At 33.2% G+C, this 15,185-nt stretch overlaps 1 protein-coding gene across 1 annotated transcript; it reads left to right on the top strand.

The window, feature by feature from the left end:
- Positions 5,109-14,319, top strand: LOC109354251 (ADP-ribosylation factor GTPase-activating protein AGD3). Its single transcript, XM_019596615.1, has 19 exons — positions 5,109-5,240; positions 7,036-7,112; positions 7,378-7,478; positions 8,061-8,131; positions 8,424-8,486; positions 9,032-9,076; positions 9,408-9,473; positions 9,574-9,621; positions 9,709-9,804; positions 9,881-9,922; positions 10,080-10,295; positions 10,397-10,528; positions 10,636-10,872; positions 11,255-11,341; positions 11,419-11,757; positions 12,532-12,677; positions 12,775-12,868; positions 13,300-13,784; positions 13,948-14,319. The coding sequence occupies exons 1-19, from the start codon at positions 5,196-5,198 to the stop codon at positions 14,060-14,062; spliced, it is 2,505 nt and encodes an 834-aa protein (XP_019452160.1). The 5' UTR covers positions 5,109-5,195; the 3' UTR covers positions 14,063-14,319.

The raw sequence follows: 15,185 nt of genomic DNA, 5'->3' as shown, positions 1-15,185 counted from the left end.
GATTTAGACTAGCATAGGTGATGTGTCTAATGGTGGTGAAGTGAGAGGATTTGTTGAGTGATTTAGGAGATTTTGGGGTAGTAAATCAAGGCATTAATGAGTGAAATCTATAAGATTTAGTAGGTAGATTTTGTGAAGTGACTCATGCGACGTGACGACTTCGGTGAAACGTGCGCGATAAAAACCATGCTTGAGTAGCCAAAAATGATCGCCCAATTTTACTTTACGGTTGGAACTTCGAATTTCGGCCTTCCGAGTGAAAATATTTTAGAAAATAGTTATGGACCAACTCAGGGTCTATCTTGACTCGAAATGTGATTGTGAAGCCAACAGCGCGATCGGAATTCGATTCCGAGTTACGGAACTCAAAAACCACTTTTTGAGCCGTACTGGTGAGATTCGGCCCCGACAGCGGTCCGAAACCGACTGTCTCCGAAAATCATGAAAATTTACCACCAAGTTGGAAATAGATTACAAGACTAAAAATCAACTAGAGTTTCGTCTAATTCTTTACCGAAAATTACCAGAAATTCATTTTCGAAAATATATTAATAAAAATATTAATAAAAACATATATTTTCAAGGTAGTAAAATTCGCGATGTTACATGTTACACCAATATCACGACCTATTAATTGACTTGTAATAGACGAGGTCAAACCAGTTTTTTCCGCAAACAAGTCAGGATGAGGCTTTTTAAAAAACTTATTTAGCTTAACAAATCAAACTTTAGGCCATCTGAAAGACCTATTAAGCCTAACAGGTCAACCTATTTAATTATATTATTTAATAGTGTTCATATTTTACTATGTTAATATAAGTAATATTATTATTATTATTATATATATGTGTGTCATTTTAATATAAAAATATATACAAAAATATAATGTAATTGTTAGAGTTAGATGAACCTAGTTAAAATTAGGCTTATTAGCCTATTTAATGTATACATTATGACCTATTTCAGTACCATATTGATGCAAACCTTCAGGGATGATTTGTTTTCTTTGCTGATTGTTCTTGCCTGAAACTCAATTAACTTGCGAAATATAAATTGTTTATGAATCTTGTATTTTGTGTCACTGCTTTATAATAAATATGAGATGGAAGGTATATGAATGTGTATGGTTTAATGTAAAGCGCAATTTGTATATATTTTTGTATTCTTATTTTTATGTTTGGATAAAAGAAAATGGATAAGAATGGAGGGGAATGTGCCACAAACAAAGTTGCTTGATAAACCAATGATGTTCGCCACAAGGAAGGATCCTTGATAAGAACAAGGTTAAGGCATCACACTAATAGTGATAAGCTTTTGAATGCCACAAGAACAAGTCTTGATAAGTTCTGAGTTTATGAGTCAAGCTCAACTTAAAAAGGAAGTAATCCAAACATATTCAAACTTGTTATTTCTCAATGCAATTTCGTTATATATATGGTTGTGTCTAGCCAATATGGCTCCACGAAATAAGTTACAAAATTAAAATATTACACATGTCTAATTTTTACGCCTAATACTTAAAGGTTGTCTTGGTTCATTGATTCCCTTAAAAAGAAATAATAGTTAATGATTTCACAAGGCAAGAATCACCATAACTTGTGGATTTAAAATAAATCCCACGAATATCTTCATAACTCCAAATAAGGCAAGTAGTCATATATTCCTTTATTTTTATCCTCACGACCAAACGTAGCTTATATGCTCATGTCCAGATTCATTGTTTATCCTTAAGGCAAGTTATATGTCAAATCCATATATGGAAGGTTGTAATTTCATGTATTTTAATTTCTTACCGTCTACTTTAATTGTATTCGTATTTGTTCTTCATTTGACAAGTCATAATCCATCGTAATTGAATTGAATTATGTGCCTTCTTAGAAAGGAAGTTACCATACAATTTGGTCTCTTTAGGAAAAGAAATAATTCAATGTCTTTCCAAAAGAGGCAGCAACCCATAAGAATTACAAAGATTTATTAAAAAATAATAAAAATAACTTAAACTACATATGAGACAAAAGACCCTCACTTTATTAAATGCAACTCAACAATGTGACCTACATTGGGCTCACATCACATATACTATATCAAACATTGAAAAAGACTAATAAATCAGCCCAAACTTTTAAATAGATCAGACCTACACTTTGAAGTCTTTTTTATATAGGCTAACAAGTCAGACTTAGACTCCTACATATTGTATAAAACCAACATTTTTCCAAGTACTGTTATATATTGGGTAGCTATTTATTGCAAAAGCATGATACATAGTAAAAAATACATTTAGATAAAAATATTATTAAACAAATGAGACATTGAACTGAAGATTCTTTTCATATTTAAGTATTTCCTATACATATTTTTTTGGAGCTAAGGATGGTTCTTTTATGATTTCTGTTGAGTTTATTCAAGTGTGAAATCCCACATTGGATATGCGGGGAGGAGTGAAAAAGTTTATAAGAAGGAAATGCTCATGGAACTAATGCCTTAAGTTTTGGTTCAAGACGTAGTGTCTCACTTGTGACTCTTCTCATACCCATGTAACAATGGAAACAATGGGACTCCCTGGTGGTTGGAGGCTCCCCGATCACAGTCTAGTCCGACACTTTCGAGCACAAATTACAAATACCAACATAAATACTTTTCCAATTTTGAAATTAATTGTGAGCATCATATCACACAAATAGGATAACAAACAATGAGAGATTATATCCTCATTCAAAGTGATAACAAGAAAAGAATCAACAATCATTATTTTTCTAGAAAGAAGATGACTATTAATAATTAAATAGAATAAAAATAATTGATGCTATTCCTCCATAGCAAAGATAGAAATAAAATATAGGAGAATAATAATAAATAATAAAAGAGGAGATTATTATTTAATGAGTGGGACCCAAAACTCTGTCTAAGAAATGGAGGGAAACTGATTTGGCCCACAAACAACACAGCACAAATTATATCTCTTTCCATTACACGCTCCATTGTAGCGCGTGATGAAACACAAACCATGAAACATAGGTCTTGGTGTTGGTGGAATAACGTTGTGCCGTTTACATCTATAGTACAAACAACATCTGATATTGTTTTGTCTAATTTTAGTTCACTATTAATAATCATATTATCAATTTTAACTAACTAATAAACCAGCAGACGTTGGTTCAAGTCGTATATATTTGATTCCCTTTAAGCAAGAATCCGGGTTCGAGTATTGTGAATGAAAAAAATGTTCGTTGGGAGAGTTAGCCCCACATACTTGAGAAACCAAAAAAATTCACCTAACTAATAAAATAAAGAGGGTAATAGATATACATTTTTAGTGTAAAATTATATATAATTACACTATTATATATCATTTATTTGGACTATTTTTTATAATAAGTCAATAATAACTAAATATAAATAATAGATGATGCGATGCATATATTTTTTCTCCATAAAATAAGTTATTGTGCAAAATATTTATATTAAATGATTAGATGTAATGTAAACAATAAGTAAAATGTCATGTTATTATAATTATTATGTTATTCCTTATTGAAGACAACATATAGAAAGTTTTGATAATTCTTCTTTTATAAGATATTTTACAATTCTATAAATTATTTATCCTTCTTTCTTCATGTTTTATCATTATTAAAGATTAATTATTCAATTTTTATGAAATATATTTATTTGAAAAAATAGCCATATATCTGAAAAGAATTAATCCTCATCCAAAAGATTGACAAATACTTTTAATAATACTAAAAATATATATTTGTCCTTATTAAATGTTCTAACTCTATCTCTTTTTCGTTAAATACACTTCATAATAAGGACCATATTCAATGTATAAAGTCTTGTTAAATTGTGCCCTTAGAATGATGATAAAAATGAAAGTTGAGTTTATTAGTTCTTGAAATATGAAATTCATCATTTTCAAATCTAAAACTTTTTTTTTATTACCTTAATCAGTATCTTTATCCTTAACTCGTTGATTAACATTATACACAGTCCAGGTTTTAATAATTTTATCATCAATGAATTTTATAAGCATTTTAAAAATTAATATTCAACTTAATTAGATGTCTAAAATTTAAGTTCCTAAGATAAAAGTGCGAAAAAGTTTAGCTGCACATATTATTGAGTCATTTCAAACAAAATAGTTTCCATGCACAATACTAATATTTTCACAAAATAATATTAATTATATATCTATTGTTAGTAAGAGAAGCATAGTACATAACAAAAATAAAAACATAATAAAATATTACTAGTATGTGATTCTAATTACCTAAAATTCTTCATTCAATGATGTACATGTACTCACTTACTTTACTTCATATATAAAAATATAAACCAACAAACTATTTGCTCTAATGTTAAGAGTTGTTAAATTCTCCAAAGACTAAAAAGTTAAGTATTTAAATTTTGAAAACAACACTTATTTAGATAGAAAGTCACATATGTCAAAAAAGATTAGTTCATTTCATTTCGCATAATATCTATATTATATATAAAGTCAAAACTTGAAATAACTTCTCTCATGGTGTAATTTTCATTTCCTATTTTGCCCTTCACATTATTTAATTTTTACAAAAAACTATATAATCCTAAGCAAGCACCACAAATACATTAATTAACCACATATCTCACCTTAAATTAAACATCATCATAAACAAAAATATATAATATAAAGTACACCGAACACAACAAATACATTCTAATTAAAAAAAATGAAATATATAAAAATTGAATATGTAGTCACATAATATTCATAATATTCGTCGGCAGTGACGAAGTGACTGTAGACACTAGTGAAGATAAAAAAGAAAAGAAAAAGAAGGGACAAGAAAGAGAAAGGTGCATAAAAAGGAAGTGAATGTAGAACTTTAATCTAAGTGTGTCTTTGTTACACAATTTTGGTTGGATTAGTAAAATCTTTGCTCTCTCTTTTCTTCTTAAACTATTCCCAATACACTCTCACTTTCCCTTCTTCTTCTTCTTCTTCTTCTTCTTCTTCACAAAAAACACAAATCAAATCTTAATTCAAATCTCTTTCAACTCTCAACTTCAAATCCAAGCTCCTTTCATGTTTTGTTTTTTTTCATTCTAGGGCTTCTGAGATTATGGTTATGAAATGTTGAAGTTATAACTGTTCTTCTTAAAGGAACTTAGATACATCAAAAGAATCTTTCTTTGTTTGGAATTCAAAAATGCAATTCTCAAAGCTTGATGACTCACCTATGTTTCGCAAGCAGGTCACTCACTCACTCACTCACTTTATTCTTTAATTTTGATTTTTTTGTAATGTATGTAGTGTCAATGTAGTGTTTGTCAATGTTTTAAATTGTGGTTCGTGACTTCGATGTCGCGGTTTTGGTAGTCATTACACGAGGCTCTCAGTTAGTGGTGTTTGAGGAGGGCAGATGTATGCAGCCTGTGACCGTGACCTCATGGTTACTATGTGACAACCTGACTGTTGTGCCAAACTCACATGTGAACTCGTGATGTCGTGGTTACTAAACTAGTTGTAGTTCACAATTGAAACAAAAAACATGGAGTTTTTTACTACAATTGAAAAAAAATAGTAGAAAATGAAGGTTTGAGTTCATTTGAATTTAATGCATGTTGTACATGACACATGCTCTTATTAAATAGTTTAGATGCTTCTCAAGCTTTGTTGTTTCTTAAAATTACAAGGATCCCTTACTACAGGCGTTTTTTAGAATTGGCTTATGGCCTTGCTGTAGTTCCTTTCAACCGACGCATTAAAAAAGGGACGGCCCAGTGCATGAGGTTCCCACCTAGTGAGGTGTGGGGAGGGTAGATGCATGCAACTTTACTCTCACAAGTGAGTAGGTTGTTTTCCGGATTTGAACCCATCATCTCTAGGTTACAAGGAAATCGAGCAATGTGCCTATAGTCTGTAATAGTAAACCTAGAGATGAAATTGTGGGAAATCGGAAGTGAAATCGAGCAATGTGCCTATAGTTTGTTGGTATCCGAGGTAGTCACAAATTTCTGATTTGCATGTATGTAGTCGGAGATGGAAGGGATGGTTTGCATAGGTGGTTTTAATTACTCAAGTTGCTGAGATTTAGATAGAGCTTTGGCGAGCAGTGAGATAGGACACAAAGTTAGCGTTTGGTAGACATGTCAAAACAAGACGTAAAAGAACATATGTGTTCTTTCCATGTTTGGTGTATTCTATACACAGAACAGAACACCAGATACAATTAGAAACTATTGTATTTTTTGTACCACTGAAAGAGGTGGAACCAAATGACACAAACAAAACATCATTTTATTTATTGTTCTATCCACTCACCAAACACTACCTAATAGTCAAGCTATAGTCCACACTCTTTCTCTTGGGAGTCCATATGGTCTCCCCCCTGTTACCCGACCACCAGTCGGGGTAAGAATATTTAACGCCTAGATGAGGGAAAATATTACTCCCAGAAAATTTCAACCCTTCTTTGATTGATATATTCCAAACATCTAAATTCTTAAAATCTTTCTCCTTAAGAAATTCACCCCCTTGCTACCTGCAAAACAAACTTCCTCGTGTTAAACTTTTTTTATGGTTAAATAGATAATGCATTTCTCTATTTAGTTGCTTTTTGTACTTAACAATGTATCCCTATTTCTAAGATAAATCATGTAGGCATTCTGATACTAAAAATTCTGTCATAGATCTCTTTTTGGACTGATGCATCATTTTCTACTCCAGTGAACCGTTCAAGTATATTTTGAAGATTCTGGAAATATACTGCTTATTTTTTGTTGGTTGGATGATATGGTAACTGGAATTCTCTGTAAATTTAGTAGTTTAGTGGTTCTCCTCGCTGATAATATTGGTGGCTGTAGCTACTTATTGACAAATGAAATTTTACATATTATGTATATTGTATATTTGTATTTATGATAATTTGTCATTGTGCCATACCACATTCAACGAAGATGATGGTCTTTTCCCTTCTCTCCCCGTTTTAGAAGTTATATTCAATGCCGTCAACTTCAATTGTAATATTGATTTCTTTGGTGGAACAGATACAAGGCATGGAGGAAAGTGCTGAATCTTTGAGAGAGAGGAGTTTAAAATTTTACAAAGGGTGTAGAAAATACACGTATGTAGTTATTTGTATTGTTGATGGCTTAATGTTACATGTTTCCGTTTTAATTATTTTTTTGGGAGATGGTTATGGTACAACCACAACCATTGTCAGTCATCATCCAGAGGATAAATTTTAGAGGGTTCATTTTTTGTCCTCGTAGTTTCATTGTTAGAACAGTAGCATATCATAACATACCGAATGTTAATTTTGAAGATGTTTGATACAGTACATTGCTCTTTTGTCATACTCTAATTCCTTTCACTTCTGTACTGTCCAGTGAAGGACTCGGGGAAGCATATGATGGTGACATCGCATTTGCAAGTGCCCTAGAAACTTTTGGTGGAGGGCATAATGATCCCATCAGTGTGGCTTTTGGAGGTATATCATATTTTGTGCTGATGTCATTCTTACGATGGAAGTGTCTTTGTTCCTTTGGGTAATCAATATTTTTGTGTTTTTATTGTTCGTTACAATATAATATAAGAGTGATTTAACCACCTCCTTAGAATTATTGATGCAGTTTGTAACGAATCAAGAATAATGAGTAGACATTGACTCTTACATTTGGACTTCTCTTCACAATATATTATATTTTGTTTGACTTAAGTACACTTGTCACCATTTTTTGTTTAAAAAATTACACTTATCTCTCTTACAAGGGTAGTCAGCGTAATATATGTATATAATTAGGGGTGGTTTGTGTAGGTTTAAAAAAGGGAGGGGTGGTTTGTGTAATTTCACTAAAACTCATAGGGTGTCAGTGTAATTTACTCTTTCATATTTTATTGCCCCTTATAAACTCTCAATTATAGAAGAGTTGACTTCTATGCTTAAAGTTACTACTCTATGTAGGACTATCTGAATTCACAGTTGGATTTTAAGTCTTAATTTATTATCTTTGACTCTGAAGTCTATACAGTATTGAAATGATTTCTAATTGAGTTTCTGTGTGCACTTCAGGACCTGTTATGACCAAGTTCACCATAGCCTTAAGAGAAATAGGGACATACAAGGAAGTTCTTCGGTCACAGGTAAAAGTGTTGGAAATATTTTTAGTTTTTCGTTGTTGCTACCAACTCCTTAACATGCATTGTTTTGTTTTTAAATGTTAAAAGAGAGAAAAAGGAAAAAAAGTTTAGTCATCAATAATTAAGATCTGGTGCCAACACTATATGTCAAAAGCATAAAAACATTGAAGCCGAGTCTCGTCATTACCTTTAGCGGTTAGCTATTTTGAAAATCTTCCTGTTTTTTAGCCTTTGCCCATAAGTTCTTGGCGTCAATATCCAATATACTGTTATCATTTATCTTTCTTCCTTTCAGGTTGAGCATATGTTAAATGACAGATTGCTTCAGTTTGTCAATATTGATTTGCTTGAGGTCAAGGTAATTTTTATTAGTTATTTTTTCATGATATCTATCTTAATCTTTGAGTGTGTATATTTCGAAAGTCGGAAGCTTTTTTGAACAACTTTGCTCTTAATGGATTTCTGTTTCATTGTTTGAGCAGGAATTATTTGATGGATATAGTGCCGTTGTGAAAAGAGTAGTGTTGTACTATAGTATTTCTATTTCTATTAGATTCCTCAAAAAAAGCATCAAATTTTTTGGTTCATTTAACCAAATTACTATTGTATCTTTTTATCAACATACGGGAACTGTTGCTCTCTGACTCTGTGAGTTGACTGTTGCTCCCGTGAGCGCAACTGTTGCTCCTATAAAAATAGGCCGCACTTTCCATGTTATGATTTGTGTGATTAATGGAAACATTTGAATTTAGTATGCTAAATTTAATATCTTACTATGCTAATGTAGATTTTGAAGGTCACCATATATAATTAGGGTAGTTAAGTTTTACCTTTGAAAATTTACATTTCTGTGGGTGAATAATGTGCTTTGCTTTTGTTCTAAGGAATCCACTCTTATTGCAGGAAGCAAGAAAGCGCTTTGACAAGGCTAGCCTTATATATGATCAGGTGCATTATTGATCATAAATCCTTTCTAGTTTCAGAATATGAAATCTTACATTGAAATAGAATGAAATACATTGGCTATATAAGAGATTTTTCAATTTGGAATGATTACCAAAATAAGCCAAAGTCCATGTTTGTGATAAAATCAGAAGTGAAAAAAGTGCCTTGGCAACACATTCTTCATGATTACTGTTTGAACTGATTTGCTAGTTCTGCTTTGCCTTTTTAAAGTTAAAATACACCGACAGTAATCTTGTTTGGAGCTAACAGTATTAAAAGCTTCAAAACCAAGTTGCTTGCTGTTTATTAATTGCCAAACTTGCTATTCTTGTAGACCCGTGAAAGGTTTCTGTCACTTAGAAAAGGCACAAAAAGTGACGTAGCTACTGCCCTAGAAGAGGTAAGCTTTTCTATGTCTTATCTCTTATCTATTGTTTGGCTTAAATTCATTCTGGTATATACCATTCTTTAAACTCTTAAATGTTTGGGAAATGTTTCAGGAGCTTCATAATTCCAGATCTACGTTTGAGCAAGCTCGATTTAATCTGGTCAGTAAATGCATTTGATCAAAGGTACATAAATACTTACCGTTACCGTGACATTTTATTTCATTAATAAACTTTGTATCTTTCCAGGTTACTGCCTTGTCAAATGTTGAAGCAAAGAAAAGATTTGAATTTTTGGAAGCAGTCAGTGGGACCATGGATGCACATCTTCGTTACTTCAAACAGGTAGGCCTATTGCTTAAAGTATTATTTTCCACTTTCTTGGCACGTCATGCTTATTTTCAATTAATTTCACTTGTAGGGGTATGAATTGTTGCACCAAATGGAGCCATATATTAACCAGGTTTGGAATCACCTTTGTCTTCGAAAACCATTTTTTCATATGGAAGTTTATCTCATTGATACAATTATAATCGTGTGGTACATCGAGGATGGTTAATAGGCAAAACAGTTGAGACAGTGGAAATGGAATGATGGACTCTAGGCTAGTTCTTTTTCAGGTTTTGACTTATGCTCAGCAATCAAGAGAAAGGTCAAATTATGAGCAAGCAGTTCTCAATGAAAGAATGCAAGAGTACAAACGGCAAATTGACCGAGAGAGTAGGTGGGCTTCAAATGGTTCTAACGGGTCTCCTAACGGAGATGGTATACAAGTGATTGGTAGAAGTTCACATAAGATGATAGAGGCAGTCATGCAATCTGCTGCAAAGGGAAAGGTTGAAAAGAGGCCTGAAAATTGTTAATTAAAGTTGTTATTTATTACGTTCTCCGAGTTGTTTTCTTTTGTAATTTTCTTCTTATCTTTTCATCATTTTAGGTTCAAACTATTCGACAAGGTTATCTTTCAAAGCGTTCCTCAAACTTAAGGGGGGACTGGAAAAGAAGGTTTTTCGTTCTTGATAGCCGAGGAATGCTCTATTACTACCGTAAACAGATTGGAAAATCATCAGTAAGAAGTCTAATGTGAAAATAAGTTCATTTATGAAGGACATAAGCTAATATGCTACTTCATAACAAATTTTGACTTGTATTGTTGTGCTTATTCATCATATGCAGGGGTCTAGCAGTCAGCATTCTAGTCAGAGGAATAGTTCTGAGCTTGGTTCTGGACTTTTAAGCCGATGGTTATCTTCTCATCATCATCACCATCATCATGGTGGAGTACATGATGAGAAATCTGTTGCTCATCACACTGTGAACCTACTTACATCAACAATCAAAGTCGATGCTGATCAATCAGATTTGAGGTTTTGCTTTCGGATCATTTCACCAACAAAGAACTACACTTTACAGGTCATCTGATATGATTTTTTATTTTCATTTTTGTGGAAAAGAGTGTGCAGCCTCCTTTAACTTTAACTCCTTTTTAAATTACCTTCACGGATTTCATAACCTTCTTATTCACGGATTTCATAAACGGACAAATAAGATGTTACTTATCATCACAATTAGTGAGTTAACAAATCATACAGGAAGTATCTATTAGGATGTCAAATAAAGTTTAGGGACTAATTGAAAGGTTTTGAAGTTCCTGGTGGTCATTTGAAAAAGGGTAGTAGTTTAATATATACTCTTTTTCCTTTATCTTTCCTATTCATGATAATACCACAAGCATGGTGATTGCGTCTTTGTAGTTTAATTCCTCAATTGTGCTTAATTATGCTTGTCAGTGCAGGCAGAGAGTGCACTGGATCAAATGGATTGGATTGAAAAGATCACAGGTGTTATTGCCTCGTTGTTGAGTTCTCAGATTCCTGAAAGGGTAACTGCCAAGAACTTTTTCTTAACATAGCAATCGAATTGCAGTCAGTTTTGATTAACTTTTCCCAATTTTATCAGTTGTTGCCTGCAAGTCCAAGGGGAAGTGGTCATCATAGGTCTACCAGTGAGAGTAGTTCTTTTGAAAGTTCAGATTTCGACCATGCTGCTGTTGAAGAATTTGCAGCAGAGAGAAGTCTTGCTTCTGCACATTTGGAGCGCCCCTCAAGAAGTTTGCAGCAGCAGCGATCCGGTATTAAAAGTGAAAAGCCAATAGATGTGTTGCGAAGAGTTTGTGGGAATGATAGATGTGCTGATTGTGGTGCTCCTGAACCTGACTGGGCATCACTAAATCTAGGTGTTCTTGTTTGCATTGAGTGTTCTGGTGTTCATCGAAACCTTGGTGTACACATATCAAAGGTGGACCTTACAACACTCCCTTGATCCTTGTTTATAATATATCTGCAAATCATTTGTTTACTTCCGAATATCATTCGTTGGATGCTTGCCTAACAATGACCATATTGTAACAAAAGGAGAAGGAGCTAAAACTATTCGTATAATTTGATACAGTTGGGATGAAATATCTCTTGTTGATTAGAAATTATTGGCCAAGTTGATAATTCTTAGAAATCCAATATTGGCTAACAGAACTGTGTTTAGATATACAGAGAATGAAGAGCTATTGTAGCCCTTCTTTATTTCTATTTTTCCTTGTGTCTTGTCCTGTTAGAAGGATTTCTGGTTCTCCTGTTTTTTATAAACTATGCAATATACACAGATAGATTGTGATGATTACAACTAAAGCTAATTGTTAGAAGTTGGAGTAAAATTTATAATATCATGTAAATGAATTTTTTTAGGGTATGAAGTAAGGTTGGTGGTGTTGTATTTGTTGAAAGAAGATACTCTTCAACTGTGTTGAAAAGTTGAGCACTCAACTTGAGTAGCTTTAGGGAACTGTCCTGATTGAAAATATAGGAATACTGTCTTTTCGAAACTTATTCACGTGTTTTCGTGTATATTGGTAGTTTCAGTACCAACATATTTTGTTTGGTACTGTGTTATATGTATATTCATTGGTCGTTCATTTACTTTCCTGAATTTTGTATTTAAATTCACTGACAGTCACTCCTATTACTGATGAGGCTTCAATAAATTGACCATCTAACCCTTTTTTCACTTTTGTTGCAGGTCAGGTCTCTTACGTTGGATTTTAAAGTGTGGGAACCTTCAGTGATAAGTTTGTTTCAATCTCTCGGGAATACTTTTGCCAACTCGGTCTGGGAGGAAATATTGCAATCTAGAACTGCCTTTCAGGTTGATCTTGTCCCTACAGGGTAAAGAATCTCCATTATTTTGTCTTTGAATTAGAACAACTTTTATTGTTACTTTTTGACCAAGTATTGCTCATATTCACTTCTATTACTCGTGAAGCTTGAACAATTCTGATAAACCGGTGATGCATTTCATCAGCAAACCATGTCAATCTGATTCTCTATCTGTGAAAGAAAAGTTTATCCATGCCAAGGTATGATTATAATCCTGGTGGTATGCCGGATCCTTATACTTCAGCTCTTGCAATGTTCTTAAGTATTGAAAACAAAGCCTTAAAAAGTTACTTTCAGATTTTGATTAAGTTAAAGAGAAAATGAGGAAGTAGGGTTGGTTAAGGTTCTGAGTCCATTTATGATCACATGTGGAGAAGGGTATCCCTCACATTCTGATGCAGGGATTTTTGCCATCCTAGAGCCGGGTGATGGCCTCTGTGACCATAGTTATTGGTAAATGGTTAGTTTGTATACATCATAGCTTTTTTGTCTGCATTTCGGATTATAAACAAGCTCGGAGATGCATGCATTATGTCAACTGTGATTGTGTATTTATTTATACTATTGAGTTCTTTGTTCTACCTTCTAACTACTGTAATTAGGCAACCTCAACTATTTTTTTGCATGGCAGTATGCAGAGAAGCTTTTTGTTCGCAAGCCGAAGGACAACCAATACCGTATCTTGCTGGCACAACAGATCTGGGAGGCTGTTCGTGCTAACGATAAAAAATCTGTATACCGATACATTGTTAATTCTGAGGTAGACATCAATGTTGCTTATGATCAAGCATGCAGCACCTCTTTGACCCTTGCCAAAGTAATGCTACTACAAGAGCAGACAAGCCATGATCACGATTCCACTTTAGCAGGGAACGCATTGGATTGGTCCTCGGCTAGCTCATTGAACTCGGTGGGTACTAAAGAAGGCCAGGCCATGGGCAATCTAGATGGGTCTACCCTACTTCACCTTGCTTGTGAAGCTGCAGATATTGGAATGCTGGAACTCCTCCTACAGTACGGTGCAAATGTTAATGCGGCTGATTTGAGAGGTCAAACGCCGCTTCATCGCTGTATACTCAAGGGAAGAACTACAATTGCGAGATTATTGCTTTCAAGGTGAATGCAATATACTTGTGATGGTTTATCTGGTTCTCTGAAAAGTTGATTGTATAATAAAAACTTTTTTAAGAAAAAACCGAAACAAACAGGCTCTTATTCTTTTTGTTTTATTTCCTTTTTCGTTATGGCTAATTGAAACTGGAAACCTTTAACAATCCAGGGGAGCTGATCCTCGAGCTGTGGATGATGACGGAAGAACCCCTATTGAACTTGCCGCAGAGTCAAATGTCGATGACAGAGAAGTCGTTGCTCCATCGACTGATTCTAATGGATGAGACCGATAGTAAAGATACAATGGAGCTCCAAGCATATTACATATATAAGATATGGAAGATTGGATTATGTAAATTTGTATTTCATAAATTGAAAATATTTTATTTTGAAATGAAATTTTAGTAGATTTGAAGGCTTTAAGGTTGAGTTTGTAGGTTGAGATTCCTGTAATGTAAAATGACCACTTTGGTCTGAGTAGAATAGTGTTGTACTGGTAGCATTCAGCAGCACTATGTTATATGTTGTTTGTGTATTTTTATTTGCTTCTTTTGTTGTGAAGCTGTGATGCATAGGTTAGGGATTTGTGTATGTTTGTTGTGTACATTGGTTTATTTTGTTGAAGGTGTTTCACTTTTCTTCAATGTTCTGATATTAGATTTATAAGGAGAAAATATAAAAAGATTGCTCATTGCACGAGGCTCAACCTTAGTAGGGTCATCTTTACTCTGCAAGTGGATATGTAATTTCCAAGATTTGAACATGTGACATTTTAATCATTAAGCGACAACTTTATCGTTGCGCTAAGAGTAAGACACTAAAGTTGAGTGAGCATTAAGACTTTGTGGTCAATTGAATCAAAAAGTAAACAATAATATAAAAAATGTGACATGTGATTGTGTAATTTCCAAAATTTAAACATGTGACTGTGTATTACGTAATAAGTTCCTTATAAAACAAGTCTTATAATAATAATATAAAAAATGATGAACTGTATAGAACTAATACCGGTACAATGAAGCATGTAACTATGGTTCAAAGGGGCTTTTAAAAGATTGTAGTTGAAAAGAGAAATCACAAAAGTACTATAAAGTGAGTATTTTGTCCTAAAATCATAAGAGTATGTTGAAGCTCTCATTGTAGTATTGTGCATCTCAGCTTATATTCTTTAGAATATACTCTCAATACTCAGTTCTGTTCCTTAAACAGTGAAGTTATGAAAATACTGAAATGCATGTATATATATGTTGAGTATTGATATGATAACACTAGTGGTGAATCTGATCCCTCTATTGCTCAACCTTCAAATATTTACTTAAAAATACACACATAATATAACCTTATTCTACTCTATTACCTATTAGCATATTTAAGACCAGGCATTTACTGCAAGGTTAAATAATGTGT

The sequence above is a fragment of the Lupinus angustifolius genome, chromosome LG08 (genome assembly GCF_001865875.1).
Source record: "Lupinus angustifolius cultivar Tanjil chromosome LG08, LupAngTanjil_v1.0, whole genome shotgun sequence".
In the NCBI taxonomy this organism is placed as follows: domain Eukaryota; kingdom Viridiplantae; phylum Streptophyta; class Magnoliopsida; order Fabales; family Fabaceae; genus Lupinus; species Lupinus angustifolius.
This window is presented reverse-complemented; position numbering and strand designations above follow the sequence as displayed.

Coding starts and splice junctions, on each gene's coding strand:
- LOC109354251 (XM_019596615.1), top strand. CDS start 5,196: ATGCAATTCTCAAAGCTTGATGACTCACCTATGTTTCGCAAGCAG. Junction 8,487..9,031: donor TTGATTTGCTTGAGGTCAAG/GTAATTTTTATT, acceptor CTCTTATTGCAG/GAAGCAAGAAAGCGCTTTGA. Junction 12,869..13,299: donor AAAAGTTTATCCATGCCAAG/GTATGATTATAA, acceptor TTTGCATGGCAG/TATGCAGAGAAGCTTTTTGT.